General features: G+C 43.3%; 1 protein-coding gene across 1 annotated transcript; it reads right to left on the bottom strand.

Annotated features, from left to right (window-relative positions):
- Nucleotides 1-436: 436 nt before the first annotated feature.
- Nucleotides 437-18,514, bottom strand: canx (calnexin). The gene is made up of 15 exons (XM_085286257.1): nucleotides 18,373-18,514; nucleotides 13,894-14,118; nucleotides 12,938-13,011; nucleotides 12,445-12,503; nucleotides 12,130-12,271; nucleotides 11,929-12,010; nucleotides 11,471-11,663; nucleotides 11,127-11,316; nucleotides 10,266-10,379; nucleotides 9,913-10,069; nucleotides 9,607-9,822; nucleotides 8,739-8,858; nucleotides 6,923-7,049; nucleotides 6,766-6,839; nucleotides 437-3,341 (listed from the first exon to the last, which is right to left on the bottom strand). The coding sequence occupies exons 2-15, from the start codon at nucleotides 14,113-14,115 to the stop codon at nucleotides 3,282-3,284; spliced, it is 1,830 nt and encodes a 609-aa protein (XP_085142383.1). The 5' UTR covers nucleotides 14,116-14,118; nucleotides 18,373-18,514; the 3' UTR covers nucleotides 437-3,281.
- Between the last annotated feature and the right edge of the window lie 558 nt (nucleotides 18,515-19,072).

Here is a 19,072-nt window from a genome sequence, read left to right as displayed (position 1 = left end):
ATACTTGTAGAGGGTGTCTGGTTCAGTGGTCATAGGATCTAATCTCTGCTTTTTTGCACATGATGTGATTCTATCAGCTTCATGAAGTGGTATCCCCCAGCTCGCAGCCGTGGAAACGAGAATTAGCGTTATTCAAGAGTAGCTTTGCATGATTTACGGTTCATAATAATCCTTCATCTCATACCAGGACTGCCCTGCAGTTCAGCCTCAGTTTGACACAAACTGACTTTATGATTGGCTGCTTTAAGAGAAGACAAATGTTAGATTCATAAGAAAAAATGGGGCTAAGTTTACATGAAAAAAAGTGGGGGGGAAAGTTAATTTGAGGGGAAAAAGTTAATTTCAAATAGATAAAAATACTGTTAGAGATGGCATGTTTATTTATGAGCTAAAAGAAGAAAAGCACAATAGTAAATAACCACGCTGCTGCCTCTGCTTCTGTTTCCATTTGATGTTTTTATTAATCAAATCGAGTGTTGACCACGTGTCCGCACACACATAAACACAGAGCAGGCTCCATTATCACAGTATTTCCATTGAAAGCTGGAGCTTCCTGTCAGCAGGTCCACTCAGCGTGGATGTGGGGACGGCGGCCGGGCCAACCGTTAGTACAAACACAGAACAAAATAAAAAGCAGAGTTACAGAGGCAGAGTCTCCCCCGCAGGTACAGTGTTCAGTCTACAGTCTGTTAGCGAGGCAGCTTCAACAACGCCGTGAACAACGCCATCGTGCCTAAACAACAGCATCTTCACGGCCACTACAAGCAGCAGAGCCAGCAAAATCATCCTACGAGGAAGAGGAGATGGTCGCCTGACACAAACTTTCAACACTTGCCATAAACCACCAGGCAATCACAAGCAGCCTGTCCCGACTGAAAAAAGGATCAGGCTCAGGATTCACACTGGAATCATTTTCCACCTGCTGATCGCTTCAGTTTCACCTCAGACGGGAAAAAAAACAAAAGAAAAACAAAAGGTCCTGCAGGAAGATTAGCACATAAACAGGTGATCAAGGGTTTGAGAGCATCAATAAGTTTCACAGATATTTGAAATCATTGTTACCTGCCAGGCACTTTTATTTTGGCAGTGGAAAGGAAAATATAAAAAGAGTGAAGGTTAAAGTCTGTAAAATTCAGATTTGACTGAATGAACAATAACGATTTATAATCAGAATAGTCAAAAATTACAGCAAATGATTTGATTTGAAGCATTATTAGTGAGAAAATAAATCCGGGTTGTTCTGTGATTCCCATTGATCCACCCAAACTCTGATAATCACACAAACCAAAGATGGAGTTTCTCCTTCTTTATGAAGTTTGATTTTCTACCAACAGCATTACCTCTGACACCTGCTTCATATAAGATGACTTCAGGCTCAAAAGAGAATCAAGTTAGAAAATGAAAAACAACTTTTAAATTTACTGATTTTGTGGCCCACCAGAGGGCTGCAGACGGGACACTGTAACAGCGCGTTACACGACCAGTCTATATGCTGATCACTGGTTTTACCAGTTTAAGAACGATGGTTGTTTTTTGGTAAGTTATCGCAGACAGATGAAAAATAAGTCTCACTCTATGAATAAATAACTTTTTTGCGCTACACGGCAGGACTTAAAACTGTTGGTTGGACGGCCACCAGGCATTTTCCCAGCCTGATGCTGAGGTCACGTGATTATCTTCCAGGGGTATTGGTTCTGAATTTGGCCCCACCTGTGTTCACACATGGCAACTGCTTCAGCTCACAAGATCCACTTACTCACACCACCTGACCTTTGAGCCACGCCTATGCTCCACACCCTGAAAACGACCACCAGGCGGGTTGACTCTACAGGTGGACAGCTGAGGTGTTAAGTACCTCATTGTGGTAGTGTTTTTGTGTTGTCCAAATGTTCAGAGAGCGCCACTGTTATAACAAAAAAACAAAAAAAAACAACTTAATTTTAAAGATTTTTTGTGTGTGTATGAGCTGAACCTTCATTCACACAACGATCATACCCGAGATCAGCTGACTGTTGCACGTACGTGACCTTTGACCTTTAAAAAAAAAAAATAGACGAGCTAACATATGCTAACATTTACATAAGAAAAACAAAGACGAAAAATGGAAGAAAAGGTGTTACCAGTTTATTATTTCAGACGTTAGCATGACTGATAGCTAATCAATGAACTCCACAAGCTGTTAGCAGCTAGCTGCTGTAAGCATTGGTGGGCTGACTGTGTTATAGCGCCACACAGTTCACTAGCTTTACTAGCACCTAGCTAACACCAGGTTTGAGGAGGGTGAAGAAACAGCCTAGTAGTTTCTGAATAACATCCCCAGCTCGACCGATTAGCCAGCAGGAAACTGTGGTTGTTAGTAGGATAACCACCAACAGGCTGATTTACTGTAATAAACAAGCTGTTAGCTTATAAGTTTGCTAACACGGGTACGGTTGCTAAGTTTCTTGTAGCATTCATTAGCAGCCTGGTGGATCAAATTTAAAAACAAAACCCGAGCAATGATGGCAAGCTGATCCCAAAGCTAATTAGCAGCATGTTGGTAAGCTAATTGGGCTTTTTCGATGCTTACTCACTGACTGTTGGTAACGGTTAGTCTAGCTAGCAAGTTACATTGTGTTAGCTAGATGACGACATATTGGATTAGCCAACTGTTTATAAGCTCTTTAAGGAATGAGGAAGACTTCCGGTTGGTCAAAAGATTTTAAAGTCATCCTGACTGTTGGTGTCATGTCAGCAGGTGCTTTCACCCAGACTGCCACGACACAAAGCAGGATCACGGTGGCTCAAGCAGGATGATGCTGGGCTAAGCCCGTCCAGGGACCGATTTAGAGTGTTCTCATTGGCTGTTTAACACCCTGGTTACCTGGAGACTGTTTGACCTGACTTATGTTTTGGCTGCTGGAAGGCTAGAGACTGCTGGAAGCTCAACAAAAACAGCGTCAAGCGGGCTCTGAGGGTGGCAATGGCGGTGGACAGGATGTTGGTCCTGCAGGTTCGAGTGTTCAGGTGTTGTGAAGGAATGACGCAGCAAGTTTTAGTAAATCTCTTTGAAAAACAAAAATCCTTTGAATCTAACTCGGTACTGTTCATACACATAATCATTATTATCATCATCATCAGGTGTCCATGTTGGAGGTCTTGATTAGTTTTCCGTTGCTGCTTCCACTGGTTCCATTCAGGCCTCATCGCCTCAGAGTGGACGGGAAGAAGAATGAGGAGGAGGAGGAAGGGGAGTGGGGATGAAGGGGGTGAGCTGTTGAGGTCAGGGCTGCAGTCAGATTTCACTCCTTCCTGGGCTTCCTGCTCCTTGGAGATCTCCGCAGAACATCGTCCTCGAGCTTCTGCAGAGGAAACGAAGGCAAGATGACGAGTCAGTTTAAGTCAGAGAAGAAGCTCGATGTTACTCGCTCAAATCAAATCATCTGAAACAGACTGCACAGCCTCAGACGGAAAATTCGATTCAGTTTTATTCATACAGCGCCAAATCACAACAACCGTCACTTCAAGGCGTTTTATACTGTAAAAACCCTACAACAGGGGTGTCAAACATACGGCCTGTGGGCCACAGTCAGCCCAGGAAAGACTCCAGTCCTACGCAATGCGCAGCTTTGGAAAAATGAGGGTTTTAAATGTTTTGCAGCTTCACCTACTGATAAAGACCTCTCTCCACCCCCCATGACCATTCATACTACAGCAAAGTAATTACGTAATAGATGATCAATGACATGACAGAAAAGCTGTGTTTACAATCTACTGTAGAAAATTCAGGGTTTTTTTCCCCCAAAATCTACAGGTTAAAATAGAAAAAGGCTATTTTCTGTTAACAAGAACCCCTTTATTAAAAAAAATTTTTTACACACCATTTAAAATGTAAATAATTTATTTACTACAGCAGCAAATCAACTTGTGCGTAAAATGTTTTCAGCTGGGCGTCGTGTAAAGCCTGTTCTAACGTTTGAGTCTAAGGTTTATTTTGTGCACCTGACGGCACTTTTTTGCATCTCACCCGTAAACTCTCTCCACACACCGTCACATGATTCTTGTGTAGGTGGTAGAAGAGGTTTGTTGTGTTTGAGTCTGTGGTGGGGACTGGACTGCATTATACGGTTTCTGGTCAGTGTCAGACTTTTCATAACCAAACCATGTCCATGCTACAGGGGTAGCCCCTCGTTTAGGAATAAGGTCCTGGATTTGCTTTGACTGGTCTTTCTGTTTGTCATCATTTAGGTTTATTTGGACAAATCTCAACAGGATATTGAGCTTTATTGTGAAAAGTTTATGTGGAAAATAAACAAACGGACAGTGGAGCCACACGTTGGGTTTATCGTTATTGTTGCTAAAGACAACAGGTAAAAACAGTTGCTTGTCTGTCCGTAGTGTGGTTATTTTAAATATAAGAGAACTTTATGAAATTAATATAGCCAATACAGTGACCCTCAAAACCATGAAACAAATATTGCAGTAAGCAGTTTATTTTGCCACACCATGAAACAAACAATAGTGTAATATGAAACGATAGACATTTTCACATCGCCATCCAATATATATACAGTGGGGCAAAAAAGTATTTAGTCAGCCACCGATTGTGCAAGTTCCCCCACCTAAAATGATGACAGAGGTCAGTAATTTGCACCAGAGGTACACTTCAACTGTGAGAGACAGAATGTGAAAAAAAAAAAAAATCCATGAATCCACATGGTAGGATTTGTAAAGAATTTATTCGTAAATCAGGGTGGAAAATAAGTATTTGGTCAATAACAAAAATGCAACTCAATACTTTGTAACATAACCTTTGTTGGCAATAACAGAGGTCAAACGTTTACTATAGGTCTTTACCAGGTTTGCACACACAGTAGCTGGTATTTTGGCCCATTCCTCCATGCAGATCTTCTCGAGAGCAGTGATGTTTTGGGGCTGTCGCCGAGCAACACGGACTTTCAACTCCCGCCACAGATTTTCTATGGGGTTGAGGTCTGGAGACTGGCTAGGCCACTCCAGGACTTTCAAATGCTTTTTACGGAGCCACTCCTTTGTTGCCCGGGCGGTGTGTTTTGGATCATTGTCATGTTGGGAGACCCAGCCTCGTTTCATCTTCAAAGTTCTCACTGATGGAAGGAGGTTTTGGCTCAAAATCTCACGATACATGGCCCCATTCATTCTGTCCTTAACACGGATCAGTCGTCCTGTCCCCTTGGCAGAAAAACAGCCCCATAGCATGATGTTTCCACCCCCATGCTTCACAGTAGGTATGGTGTTCTTGGGATGCAACTCAGTATTCTTCGTCCTCCAAACACGACGAGTTGAGTTTATACCAAAAAGTTCTACTTTGGTTTCATCTGACCACATGACATTCTCCCAATCCTCTGCTGTATCATCCATGTGCTCTCTGGCAAACTTCAGACGGGCCTGGACATGCACTGGCTTCAGCAGCGGAACACGTCTGGCACTGCGGGATTTGATTCCCTGCCGTTGTAGTGTGTTACTGATGGTGACCTTTGTTACTTTGGTCCCAGCTCTCTGCAGGTCATTCACCAGGTCCCCCCGTGTGGTTCTGGGATCTTTGCTCACCGTTCTCATGATCATTTTGACCCCACGGGATGAGATCTTGCGTGGAGCCCCAGATCGAGGGAGATTATCAGTGGTCTTGTATGTCTTCCATTTTCTGATGATTGCTCCCACAGTTGATTTTTTTCACACCAAGCTGCTTGCCTATTGTAGATTCACTCTTCCCAGTCTGGTGCAGGTCTACAATACTTTTCCTGGTGTCCTTCGAAAGCTCTTTGGTCTTGGCCATGGTGGAGTTTGGAGTCTGACTGTTTGAGGCTGTGGACAGGTGTCTTTTATACAGATGATGAGTTCAAACAGGTGCCATTCATACAGGTAACGAGTGGGGGACAGAAAAGCTTCTTACAGAAGACGTTACAGGTCTGTGAGAGCCAGAGATTTTCCTTGTTTGAGGTGACCAAATACTTATTTTCCACCCTGATTTACGAATAAATTCTTTACAAATCCTACCATGTGGATTCATGGATTTTTTTTTCCACATTCTGTCTCTCACAGTTGAAGTGTACCTCTGGTGCAAATTACTGACCTCTGTCATCATTTTAAGTGGGGGAACTTGCACAATCGGTGGCTGACTAAATACTTTTTTGCCCCACTGTATATATCATTATATCGGACAGCCCTACGTCAAAGTGGGTTGTATGGCGTCCACAATGTAAAACCAGTCTGACATCCTTGCCCTATGACTATGCAGAGCAAAGCCAAAAATCAGAGGACCCCATCTGAGCAAGCACTTGGTAGCAATAGGAAGAAAAAACTCCCTTTTAATATGAAGACACGTCAGAATATGAAGTCACCAGACTCCGTGAGGGGCAGCCATCTGCTGAGGCTGGTCAGGGGTTTCAACTCTCCTGGAAAGCAGCAGATGTTACACCTGCAGCACATTTACAGCACTCTGCAGACTGAGCTATTCCCACATTTTTACTGAATTGAAGCTTTTTCAAGTTTTCTACATTTTATGTTTCAGACTCCTTCAAAACAAATCTGAGAAAATAAAATGAAATTAAAGTTTATCTTTGCAACAAGCTTTAAAGACCGGTGTGAAGACATTTAGAAAAACAAAAAACTTATTTTTCTTGTAAAATATAAATGACTAAAAATACAAAATGAACCTTCATTTATTTATTAATTTTTACATCTTTTCAAAAGTTAAAGGAGCTGAAAAGTCACGATTGAATCTGCTGTGATGAAACTTTGCCTCACCTCATCAGCTGTGTTCTCTTTTTCTTCATCCTCCTCTTCCTCTGCAGGTTCTTCATCTTCACTCTTTTCTGTGTCTGAAAAGCAAAGATGAATCAGATTAAGAAACAGCTGCAAACTCAAAAGAAACAAACAGATTCAATTTGAAGATCTCAGTAACCTGGGCTGCTCTTCTCAGCCTTCGGAGCCTCCTCGGCTTCCTCCTCCTCTTCCTCCTCCTCCTCCTTCACATCAGGCTGAGGTTCGTCGGTCTTCTTGTACTCTGCCGGCGACGCCGAACTCTTCTTCTGCAGAAGGAAACGAGTCAGTTCAAAGCGCTCCTGTGGTGGATGCTCATACTAAACAAACAAAGACTGATACAAATACATAAAGGCACCGTCACATTTATGAATGGACGGTTTTACTTTTGCAGTCAAGTCACACTGCAGTTCACACCCGCAACAGTAATTTACTGTTATTACCAAACTGCCTTCTCCATGAACAAGCCAGCATGCCACAGTGGAAACAGCTGAGACGGCCAGATATGTGACATGTTCATAGGAAACAGGATTTATAGGCCAAAGTACTGGGTCACACCTCTTAACCTTTGAACTCAAACGTTCTCAGTCCTAGTCCTGCAGCACCTAGCCAGGCAGTCCAAACCTCCTCTGGCATTAACATCAGCACAGACAGTGTGTTGCCGGGAGCTTCGGTTTCCACGGCTGAGCAGCTGCTGCAGGTGTGACGTGAAGGTGGCCTGGGACTTTGGTCCATGTAGTGCAAGTTAAACAGCAGCACCGCCTTCTCAGATCCATCATTCACAAACACATCACTGCCTTTCACTCACGATTTTCGCCTACGTTTGATAAAGGGCGCCCTTTCAGACGAGCATTTTCAGAATGTGTTGGCCAATAGGAGAACAGAGTTGTGCCACCAGCAGGTCTGCTGCAAAGGATTTCACCTGATTTTCCAATATTCAGAACACCAACAAACCAATCATGAATTCTCAGTTATAATCAGTGTCAGAATTACAACCAATGAGTGACAAGGTTTAATGAAACACACAAAGACTGCACTGCAGCACCACAGACGCACACAAGCAGCACAAACACAACAACATGACATGAAGCTATGCTAGCAGCAGTATCAGTCACCGGGCCGGAGGAGGTGGTGGCAGCGCGGTTAGGGCATCCAGCGTCATTAAACTCTTTCTGCAAGCTGGTGAGACTCAAGTGACCCTGAGCTGATCCTGACGACCTCTGTGGACATTAATCAGTGCGATACAACTTAAACCATTAAATGAAACCTCTGGGTTTACAACGTGTGGGTTTGACAACAGGCAAGAGAGGATGCCCTGAGGATCAGACTGCAGGACGGACAGATTTTCTCATGTCCAATTAAAACCTTAAAACAATTATCAATAACAGTTAAAAATACAGCTTGAATTATAACAACAGTTTATATTGATTCATTTCCACCAATCACAAGAGTCCACCTGTGAGGAAATCCTCCACGACAGCATTACACTGAGCTGCCCTCTTATTCCTGACAGGGTCACCATAGCAGATGGATCTGTGTGGTTGATTTGGCACAGACTTCCATTGATCCGGGCCTGAGAACGGCACCAGGAGTATGCACGCTTGTGCCCCACAAGGCTGGGTTTGCAGCATCGAACTGTGGCTCTTTGAACTGCTGAATTTTAACTTTTAAATATCAAGTTTCATATTTTCACTACAGAAAGTCTGACAGTTAATAGGAGCTTCTCAGCTGACTGAGGCATAAACATAAAGTCATGCATTGTTACTACCAGCAGAATGTAAATGAATGAGTAACACAGTAACACTCAGTGGGGGAAAATGTCGAACTCTCCGTGCTCTGAAGAGGCAACAGCTTCACTTTTACTTCAAACAAGACAGAAACTCGACTTTCAAATGAGGAAACTTCAGTTTGATGCTGCAGAGGCGCAGACCCTGTGTGTGTCTGTGTGTGTGTTTTACCTTTCCAGTGCAGCAGAAGACAAAGATAAGGATGAGCGGCAGAGCCACGGTGAGCACGTAGACGACCCAGAGCCACGGACGCTCCTCTGCAGCACTTAGCATCTGAGCTGCCAGCCCAGGCTGCACGACCACAAAGGAGAGGGGGGGGGGGGATTTAAAAACAAAACAAAACACACACATGAGGAAACATCACGGGGCTCCCGTTAACCCAGACTTCAATAAATCCACTTCACACATTTTTCCTTAAATGATCAGTAACAATATCAGAGTTGAACACCAAATCTCTCCCAGTCACGCTAATAAGTATGAAACGCATGTCTATTAAAGGATATCCACTAGCTCGGAGACATTTAGAGGGATCCTTTTATTTTTGATGACTTTGGCTAAGAGCTCATGAAACTCAGTAATCCGGTTTCTCAAGTGATCAGAATATTTCCTAAAATGAATCAAATCTCCTCATGAGCCATAATCATCAAATTAACACAAAAGCAGACTTGATACATTTCACTTCATACTGAAAAATATATTCAAGTTAACCTTTCAGAATAAAATTATGGGAAAAGGATTTTGTCCTTAATATTCAATTGATTTGTGAAACATTAGTAAGGAAACGTAATTTTCTTTCAATTCTGTTGCTCAAAAATAAAATTTTAACGTGTTTGATGCTCCACCGTGAAGCTGCGCTGAGGTGTGTGAGGTCACCCTGAGCATTTGAAACATGAGGCGGTGACTGTGTCACTTCACTTTTTAAACTTTAATCATGGCACACACTTGATTTTAAAAAAGGAAAAAAAACTCCCAAAACAAATCACAGATCTGATTTATCCCAGAAGACTGAATTTAATCTGATCTAATAACATGGACCAACCTCAGCGGCGCCCTCTGCTGCCTTCTTCAGCCCCCAGCTATCAGATGCCCAGCGTTCGGCAGCGTTGCGGTCATTGGTGATGAAGAAGTTGTCAAAGAAGATGTCAGGGGTCATGGACCAGAGTTCAAGCCCCAGGGCGCTGAACGGTGACATCTTGTAGGGGTGAAGGTCCTCAAAGTACGCCGGGTTGGGGATCTTCCTCGGCTTCCAGACGCCCTGAAAACACGAAGGGTCGGAGGTGAGGAGAGCCTCCAAAAGACTCCACCCCTCCATCTAATGATCACCTCACACTGAAGTCAGACTCACCTGATAGTTGGGGTTATCAATCATGGGGGGCTTCCATTTGCCCTTGTAGTTGGGGTTGTCAATCATTGGCCGTTTCCAGGTGCCGCAGCCGGGGGCGGTCTCACAGGCGGGGTTAGGGATCTGAGGGGCCTCCCACTCTCCATCCATGTCCTCATCCCTGACAGGCACGAAGAGTACTCTGTTATCTTCTTTATACTGGAATACAGGTTTTACTGGGACTATTTTCAGCAGTGGATTAATCCACGGGCTTTGTCAGGAAAGCTGTTCACAGTGAAAAGAAAATCTGTACTCTGTTTGCTTTAGACATTTCTTTCCTTCCACCTGCTCCGGGCCGACAGGCAGGTGTAACTCACCAGTCTTCAGGTTTGATGGCGTCAGGGTCTCCGATATACTCGGGCTCATCGTCCAGCCAGCCGTCGGGTTTCACTGCAGATTCATCTGGAATCTGAGCCGGAGCGTCTTCATCCCTGCAAACACACAACAACCCAAGTCTGCTGTCACAGAGTGGCAAACATGGAAGCACCAAACCTGCAGTTCCTCTAACATCCAGCAGAGGCTCCAGCAGTGAGTCAGTCCCAATGACAGGTGGACTGTGACACAGGAGCTGCCTCCTAGGGTTCCCCTCAGCTAATTGGAGTCTGAACTGAACCTCTGCACGGTTTTTGTGCCTTTGGAGCATTTTTAATGACATCATCTGACCAATAATATAGCTGCTGTGAGGTCACTGTACTTAAAGGGAAACATGAAGTAAGCCTTTGATTTTTAAATAGACATGGATTGTGTTTTTAATACATTCTGAATCTGTTACTGAAGTGTACGGTAAGAAGCAGCACAATCTCCAGATTTTAACACTTTTCACACTTACGGAGGATTTACTTTATTTTCCCCCTTTTAAATAAATTGTAAATAAATAATTTTTCCCCTTTTTAAAACTTACTTAAAATTTTAAGATCTTCAATTCAGGAAAAGTAAACGATCTCAGAAATAACTGAGCAACATAATCAGCTGTGTCTCTCTGCCATCTTTAGCCGGTATTCCTCGTTCTGAACTAGATCGGACTGTCCACTTATAAATCGAGACTGACCCCGTGACGCTTTTACTGCAAACAGGTTTACTTCAGTTCCAGTCGTGCAGCCATGGCTCAGTTTGTTTTCTTTAGGTCAAACGCCTGGATGAAAGTTTGAGCAAACTAAAAATGAAACCCTTGTACTGACCAGTCCTCGGGTTTGACGGAGTCCGGGTCCTGGATCTTGGCCCTCTCATCCCAGTCCTCAGGTTTGTGGTCATCAGGGTCCTCGATCTCAGCGGTGGGGTTCACAGCGGGGGTCATGTCCGTCAGCAGGTTGCCGCTGTTCACGACCGTCTGATCCACCAACACCTCAAAGCTGTTGTCAGAGTTCACCACTGTTGGGGGCAACAGAGACAAGTTAGGCACTCAAAGAAAAAATAATAATCAAAGTCTGCAGTTCCTCTAACGTCCAGCAGAGGCCAGGGTCCACAGAATCCCTTGTTAACATTTACAGCAGAAATAAACACGTTTGCAGCCTGTGCGTCTCACCCAGCGTGTACAGGTGAGTCTTCTTGTCGGTGAAGTATGTCCTCAGGTCGGCGTCGGGTTTCTTAGCGTGTTTCTCTTCGTACTCTCCGGTTTTGGGGTTTTTGTGCCTGAAGATGAAGTGCAGCTTGTAGTCTTCTCCACATTTGTCGGGTCCAAACATGATAGTGTACGGAGTTTTATCCACAAACTGGTCCTGCAGACGCACACGGACATGTTACAGTGCTTACCTGCCTCGTAGCCTGCAGGTGTTTTTATCAGTCACTTATTAGAGTGATCAATAAGAACATTTCATAGAAATATCATAGATTTGCCTCTTTGGCTCATGACAGGAAGATGAGTTAGTGAGTTAGATCACGAGTCGAACAACATTTAAAACCTTTTTAAGTCACTGTCCTGCTTTTCTTTTGGAAGCGGCATCATTAATAAACTGAATTAACGTGTGTGGGAATCGCACTGACCAGGTCGAGGTCGGGCGTCTCAGTCAGCAGCTTTACGTAGGCGCCACCGCAGTCGATACCCGACTGGAAGTTCACCTCATACCTGAACACAGACAGATCACACTGCTGATCAGTACCTTTCAGACTGAGAACACCTGGGTGTTCACACCCATCTACCAATCAGAGTTTCAAATGTGAATCAGACATCAAAGCTGTCCTTACTGGATGACAAGGGGCATGGTTTCAAAGGTGAAAGGTCGCAGCAGGTGGGCTGAGATGGCATGATGTTTGGCTCGAGACTTCAGGACCAGACCTTTGTCGCCAGGCAGCTTACTGTCCTTCATCTCCTCCACAGCCCATTTACCTGTTAACATCGTCATCATCATCATCATCAGAGACAAACACTAAAACAAGGCGGTAATCTTCGGTACAGTGGCCTTTTTAGGACATCCCAGGCTCAGCTGATGTAATATCTAATGTAAAAAACTGCTCATGCACGTCATCATGTACACAATGAGGTTACAGATGTGCACTCACCGTCGTACTTTGCGATCTCTTCGTCTGCGTCATCCTTCTTGGCGTTGGACAGAATCCACCTGAAACAGCACACAGAGGGTTACGACTCCGCCGGAGCTCTGAGGTTTACAGGTAGATGTACACGTGTGCACTGACTCCTCGGCAGCATTTTTCACAGATCAAACACCGAGGCTTTTCTTTGATGAAACTGATGATCAAATTAAACCATATGACTGTTTCACTAATCGATTGTCTTGATAACTGCTGGGAGAATAACTTCAGCTAATTGTTCTAAACTCTGGGCTGATCTGATAGGTTTAAATCAGCTAACGTTACAAACAAACCATCACTAGGTTACAGCAAGCTGGTTCTGCGCCAGTGAGGGGGTGTCCTTAAATCCTTAACTGACCAGTTGGCATGCATTAGTGTGATGCTAGCACGTGTAATAAGCTTTAAAGTAAGAAAAAGAAAACATGTAAGGGAAGGTTATGATTCATGCGTGTGTGGTGCTCACCCATCCAGTGTCCCCTTATCAAAAGACTCTGCAATGAAGTGTTCCCCCTTCGGCTCAGGAGCTTTGTAGGTCACCTGAGTGAAGAAATGAAAGTAAGTTATAACATCCTCATGTGCAGGTTAACCAACACATTTGTTTGGTTCGTCCTCGTCTTCCTATCTCAGATTGAGCTCAAAGCCTTTCAGGTGTGTTCACTTTACCTCAGCTCCACTCTGAATAACCAGTCAGACTGGAAGTGAAGCAAACATGATCAAAACTGTGGAAATGATTCACGAGCAGGTTTCTGTCTAAAACCTGCCGACTCCAGGAAAATTCACCCGTTAAATCATTAGACTGAATTATTCTGAGGTCCGACTCTTAGTCCGGTCTGTGTCTGTAGAGAGAATGCAGGTCAGTAGATCAGCAGGGCAGATCACTACTCTCTCATCAGACCCACTTCCTGACCTGATTGGTTAATGGGTAACAGACACTTCTGGGTTAAACATTCAAAACCTCAGAATGAGCCAAAATAAATGCTGAGAGCACAACAGTTATAATCCTCACAGGTAAAAACTTCAATAGAGTTAACTTTATTCATACAACCAAAAACTTAGACAAACAATTTGAAAAGCTTTCAGAAAAACAAGAAACAAGTAACTTTTTAAAAACCTTTTTAACACGTCGGTAAATAAAAACGAAGACGTCACTGATGCATCATATTTGACTTTAGGAACTGATGGAAAATCTGGACCTGGAGATGGTTTCTGGCTGATTTAGTTTGGTGCCCCCTAGTGTGCAGACCCATGTAACTACAGCTTCTACTGAAAATAAACTTTAACGACTTTATGAAACTAAAAAAAAAAAAAAAAAAAAAAAAAAAGATTTTCCACCATCTGCAAATTTATCATTAACAAGAATTCCAAAAAAACTATTTTTTTAAATTAATAATAAAATAAAAATAAATAAAGCTGTCTTACCTGTGGACTGGGAGGGGTTTTAGGAGCAGGTGGAGCTTCATCTTGCACGTCGTCCTCCAGATCCTCGTCCTCAGCCAAGCTCAGGTCCATTTCGTCCTCCACGTCGGCATCGTCGCCATCCAGACCGTCTTCGACCAGATCGTCAGCCCGAGAGACGGGGCCTAAACTGAGGCAGAGGAGGCCCGCCGCCAGGAGAACAAACAAACCGACCCGCTGATTCATAGTCTGCACAGAGAGGAGCAGAAAACCCGTCACATCTGGAGAGCAAGCAGGGCTGGGCCAAAAACCAGTGATCTTAGTTATACAGAGATTTCTCTCATTTTATTGTTTTTATTTTAAATTTTATAAACAACAACAAAAATCGACACAGTCGTGTTCCCCCATCATTAACAGACTGCCAACCTGTGTTTCATCTATCACCATGGTGACCAACCACAGAGCGCCCACAGGACGTGCTCCTCGGCTCCTTTTAACCCCAATGAGATTACACCCCGAGGGATTACAGCAGCACCCCGGTACAAGCAGAAATGCACACGCACACACACTACCTTAGCTGTTTTACGGGTTATTTAACATGAGATGGTGTGTCATGACTGACTTCCTGTCGTCTTTCAGTGCAGCAATGCCGTGATTACACAACTAACGTTAAGCTGCTGTGTTCAGTGACCATCAGAATAATCAGGCCCAAAAAGGTTCTGTGTTCCTGAACCACATCAAACAACAAAAATTAAGACTTTACAACATCAGCAGGTAAAAATCTGGCAAAAAGATTTGTCTCATCAGGGCTCAGCAACCCCAACTGCTACTTGGGTTTACAGTTGTTCTTACATTGATGCTTGCCACTAATGACAGTAAAAGAATTTTAGCCTGACAAGAAAGTGATAAAGATAATCAGGGACATCGCCACTTACACTGGAAAAAAGTAAAACCAATACTCGGAACGTCTGATAAAATCACTGACGGCCGAGCTTGGTCTCCTAAACTAAGCTCACTGAAATCAGTCAGCAGAAGCTGTAGCCTGCCTTCTTAAAGCTACAAATATAATCACACTACATATACACTCTGTGTATACATACATACATACTCTGTAATTCAAATATTTGCAGAAGAAGAATGTGTGCAGACACCCAAACAGAGAACCTAAATCTGGAGGAAACCAGGGAATGATGGATCTGGAGTTGATTTTGCATCTGATAGATATTAATGAAGTGGTGCAGTGCAGGTGCAGCCACAGGCGGAGCAGTCTCAAGTAGTGATAAGACTGGTGATGTATTTAAATGAGAAAGAAAATTTAGACTGGCTGACTAATCTAAAGACAAAGTTCTCCATCATTCATCATCCTCCGTTAAATCTGAGGAGGATAAGATTCATGATCCAGATCCCCACATGACAGGAAGTGCAAAACCTTCTGACCTCAAGTGTCTCTATTAATATTTATTCCAGCAGATTTGTCTCATCTGAGCTGATTCTAAAAGGTAATCAAATTACCGATCAGTCTGATTGGTGCCAAGTAAAAACAAAACAATCTGGTCACATGACAGGAAGTGTATTAAGATTAAGAAAGGCAAGAAAAGTGGATCCTGAAGTTAAGCACATCTCACTCAGCAGACTGTCAGCTAATCAGATTAGCCTTTCAGACAGATTAGCATACGTGCCAGCACTAGTCGTTAGCTTAGCATCAAAGGCGTTTTGTGGGGTCTGAAGGAGCCCGAACTTTAAAACATTTCTGTCCTTAATCCTAGTCAGGTTAGTTTTGTTTCTGTGCACGGGAGGGTCATCTGCCAGGCTGTCACTTAAATGTGTAAAATGGATATGCATACACCTTACTTTCCAAAATAAAAGGACAACAATTTTACTTTAAGCCTTTCTTTCGGTTCCCTGCTGCACAAACAATGCTGAACTTCACTGGTGAGTTCACAAACTCACACTGCAGTTTTCCAGCTGCCTGTGGGCAGTAATAAGCTCTTAGGTGGCCTCTGATTGGCTGATAAAACAGCAGCTTACAATCCTAATCAGCTGAGTGAAACCAGCTGAAGTGGCTGTTATCCACCCAGACTGAAGGCTCCAGTTGACATTAGTAACTTAATCTGATCTCAGAGCTGAAGGACATCTGCTGCTCCTCACACCTACCAGTTTCTAATAATTCATCAATAATGCCACGAATTACAGAAATGTGTCAGCTTTTTCTACTCTTGGGTTTTTGTGATGTTATTAGATGGCGACATCTGCATTCAGTCATCTCAGTTGCACTGAGGCCCGGTGTCACATAAATAAGGAACTGTGAATCATGCAAAGCTGCTCTAACAGAACAAACGGTGGAGCTCAAGACTGATGCAGGTGTTCAGGTTGTGTACAGTTAAACAGCATGTGTCAGTTAAATTGTACCCAAACCGGATGGACTGGTTAGCATTTAGGCTGAACAATGAACCCGAAAAACTGAATAAATCAAGAACAAGCCCAACTCACTCAGTCTGTGGTCGTGACTTCAAAAAACAGTTTGAATTAACGTTATGATGCGTTTTGAAAACCAGAGAGCAGAAATAAGATTAAAATCCCAAATCCTGTTACTGCCGTGTCTGAATTTAAACGTGGTCAAGTTGTTTTGGCTCAATTTGTTTCTAATTTATGATTTTTTTTCCCCCCTGTGACACACTGTGCAGGGTGTACACCACTGGGATAGGCAGAAGCCCCACTACGAAGTGGATATGCAGAAGAGAATGGAATTATTTATGTTCTGTTAAGGATCAGTGATAAGGTTTTTATTTGTCAGGTAATTTTATCAATTAAAGAGTCACTGCGTGTAAGCCCTCATATTCTCACCAAAGATTGCCCCTGTAATCTAAGCGAGATGATGAGATGATCATATATTCCTTCAGTAAGCAAGCATGCATATGATACTTTTAAATGTGGGAACAGAAACCATCGCAGATTATGCGCCTAACAGATCTCGGGCCAGTTCGCTTTGTTCTTGCTAACTTAAGACAGACTAACTACTCAGACAATTCTTGTACCCTTTCATTTTTTCACAGTCTTGTTTAAAGAAAAAAAAAATCTACAGAGAGACTCTGATGTCTTTGCAGCTGCCCTTACAGTGATGTTGATCTACAGGAAGTAAAAGTCAAAGATTTCTGCAGATTAACATGCCTATATCGCCACCTGCAGACATCCTGGAGTAAACGCTACGGACAGCGGCCCTTTGAGCCAGATGTTACAATGAAAAACAGCTACTAACTTATACCAGACAGCCCAGTGTTTCCCTTTTTAATATTAACATTCTGATCTTACTTTACATATACACCTGAAAAAAGCAGAGAAAATAATTATAGCTCGGTAAGCATCAAATGTTTAGTTAATGAAGAAATGTCTTAAAACAATCCAGATGTTAATCCTGATCAATGTGATCGTGATCATTTCACAATCATGGAGCAATTCAACTTTAACATAAGACTGAGCTTTACAGCATCACCGTTTTGGTTTTTTGAACCCAGGTGTGATCTGAGAGGGGTGGATATGACAGTAAGCTGTCAATGATGAAGGAGCACCGCCCATAGTCCCCCCCAACTTCCTAGGGTTCTTTCTGACCATAAAAAATATACTTTTGGCTACTCAGTTACCCCACAGGTAACGGGAAATTAACCAGCAACCTTTCGTTTGCAAACGTGTAAATGACACCAAACATCATGCTTAACTCAGTATCGAGCTCTTTAAAATGAGAGGAGTCGCCCCCTACTGGTAATTCTAAGTCATACTGGTAAAAACCTGTGCTTAATACCGCCTAGGATCAGCTCATTTCCATCCACTTTTTCACCGTGATAGTCTGCCAAGTTCGACCACAATGGTCACTGAATCTGCAGTGTCTACCTCTAATGATGCTAACACACCTGTGACAGCGGACAGGTGAATGGAGGTCAGTCATGAAAGCGCGTAGCTTATGATTAACTTTGTTTTCATACACCCATTTTTTTTTGCCAGCCTCCTGCAGGCTTTGCTACCCGGATCCTAAAGCCTTCTCTGGACAGTTTAACAGCTGATCCTAAACCCTTCAAAGACCCTAAAAAACACCGCCCACCTCCTCCAGATCCCTGCTTAGCCCAATGTTAGCATAGCACCTTACGGAACACCCGACTTTGAATGAAGCAGTCGGACCAATTTTAGTTTCGCTGTGAGAAAAAACCCGACTGTAATGCATGTTAATCAAACCAGATCACCGGGACAAGACTCGGGTTTAAGGTTTATTAACCGCTAACGGAGGCCACGGCAGCGGGCTAACGGCTAGCTGGGTTCACCTGCGGTTAATTAGCCATCAGCCCGGTGCTAACTGCCCGCAGGAGCCGCGGAGAGGAGATTTAACGGATAGAAACCGACAGCATGTAAATAACTACAGCCCGGGCGACGTGAACGGAACACCACCTGTCAGAAAACAGTTGTATTCGGCTGAGCTACCCTTTAAAATTCTCATTTATTGGCGTTTTCGCTCACCTCAAGCTCACCCGTGCGCCGCCTGGGAACTACTGAGGAGGATCACGTGGAGTCCTGGAGGGCACTAACCGCCTTCCCCCGTCGCCGATTGGTTATCCAGCGCGTAACTTTGACGTTTCCTGTCAACTGTCAGGAGCTGATTGGTCAACAGAAACTCTCGCTCGACCCGCCCATATGGAGCTGCACCTCGTGGACAGCGATGATTGGCTGAGCTGCCAGGGGAAGTGTGCCCTCATTGGCTGCAGTCATGCTTATGAAAAGGCTTAAGAATTCGGGATGAGATTGAAACTGATTTTTGTAGATTTTGATTCATAAACTGATTTAATTCGGTTCTAACCTATTAAAGACATGAAACCGGTCATTATTTCGCATATTTGCTTTATTGGATAAAACATTCTGAATTTCCAAAGCTATTTATTTAATAACTTAGTTTAATTATGACTTTTTTTAAAATTTATGCTAACTGTAACCAAATCATACAGTCTCTGGGGAACAGTTTTATTCAGAGCAGAAACAAAGGTCAAATGTATTGTAAAAAGTATTTATTACATGTATTTCTAATCTAACAGCACCTGAAATACACATTTGGTACACAAATATGAGATAAAAAAAAAAGTTACCTTTACTTTAATGAGAAACAAAAATGAATTTTCAACTGTTTTTGTGCACACAGTAAACATGCACACCTGAAGAGCTGGAC

Source organism: Mchenga conophoros, linkage group LG2 (assembly GCF_057382185.1).
Source record: "Mchenga conophoros isolate Kocher_MC1m ecotype Shallow Benthic linkage group LG2, M_conophoros_male_GT1.1, whole genome shotgun sequence".
In the NCBI taxonomy this organism is placed as follows: Eukaryota; Metazoa; Chordata; class Actinopteri; order Cichliformes; family Cichlidae; genus Mchenga; species Mchenga conophoros.
Note: the sequence above shows the minus strand (reverse complement) of the source record. Positions and strands in the feature narration are given on the sequence as shown.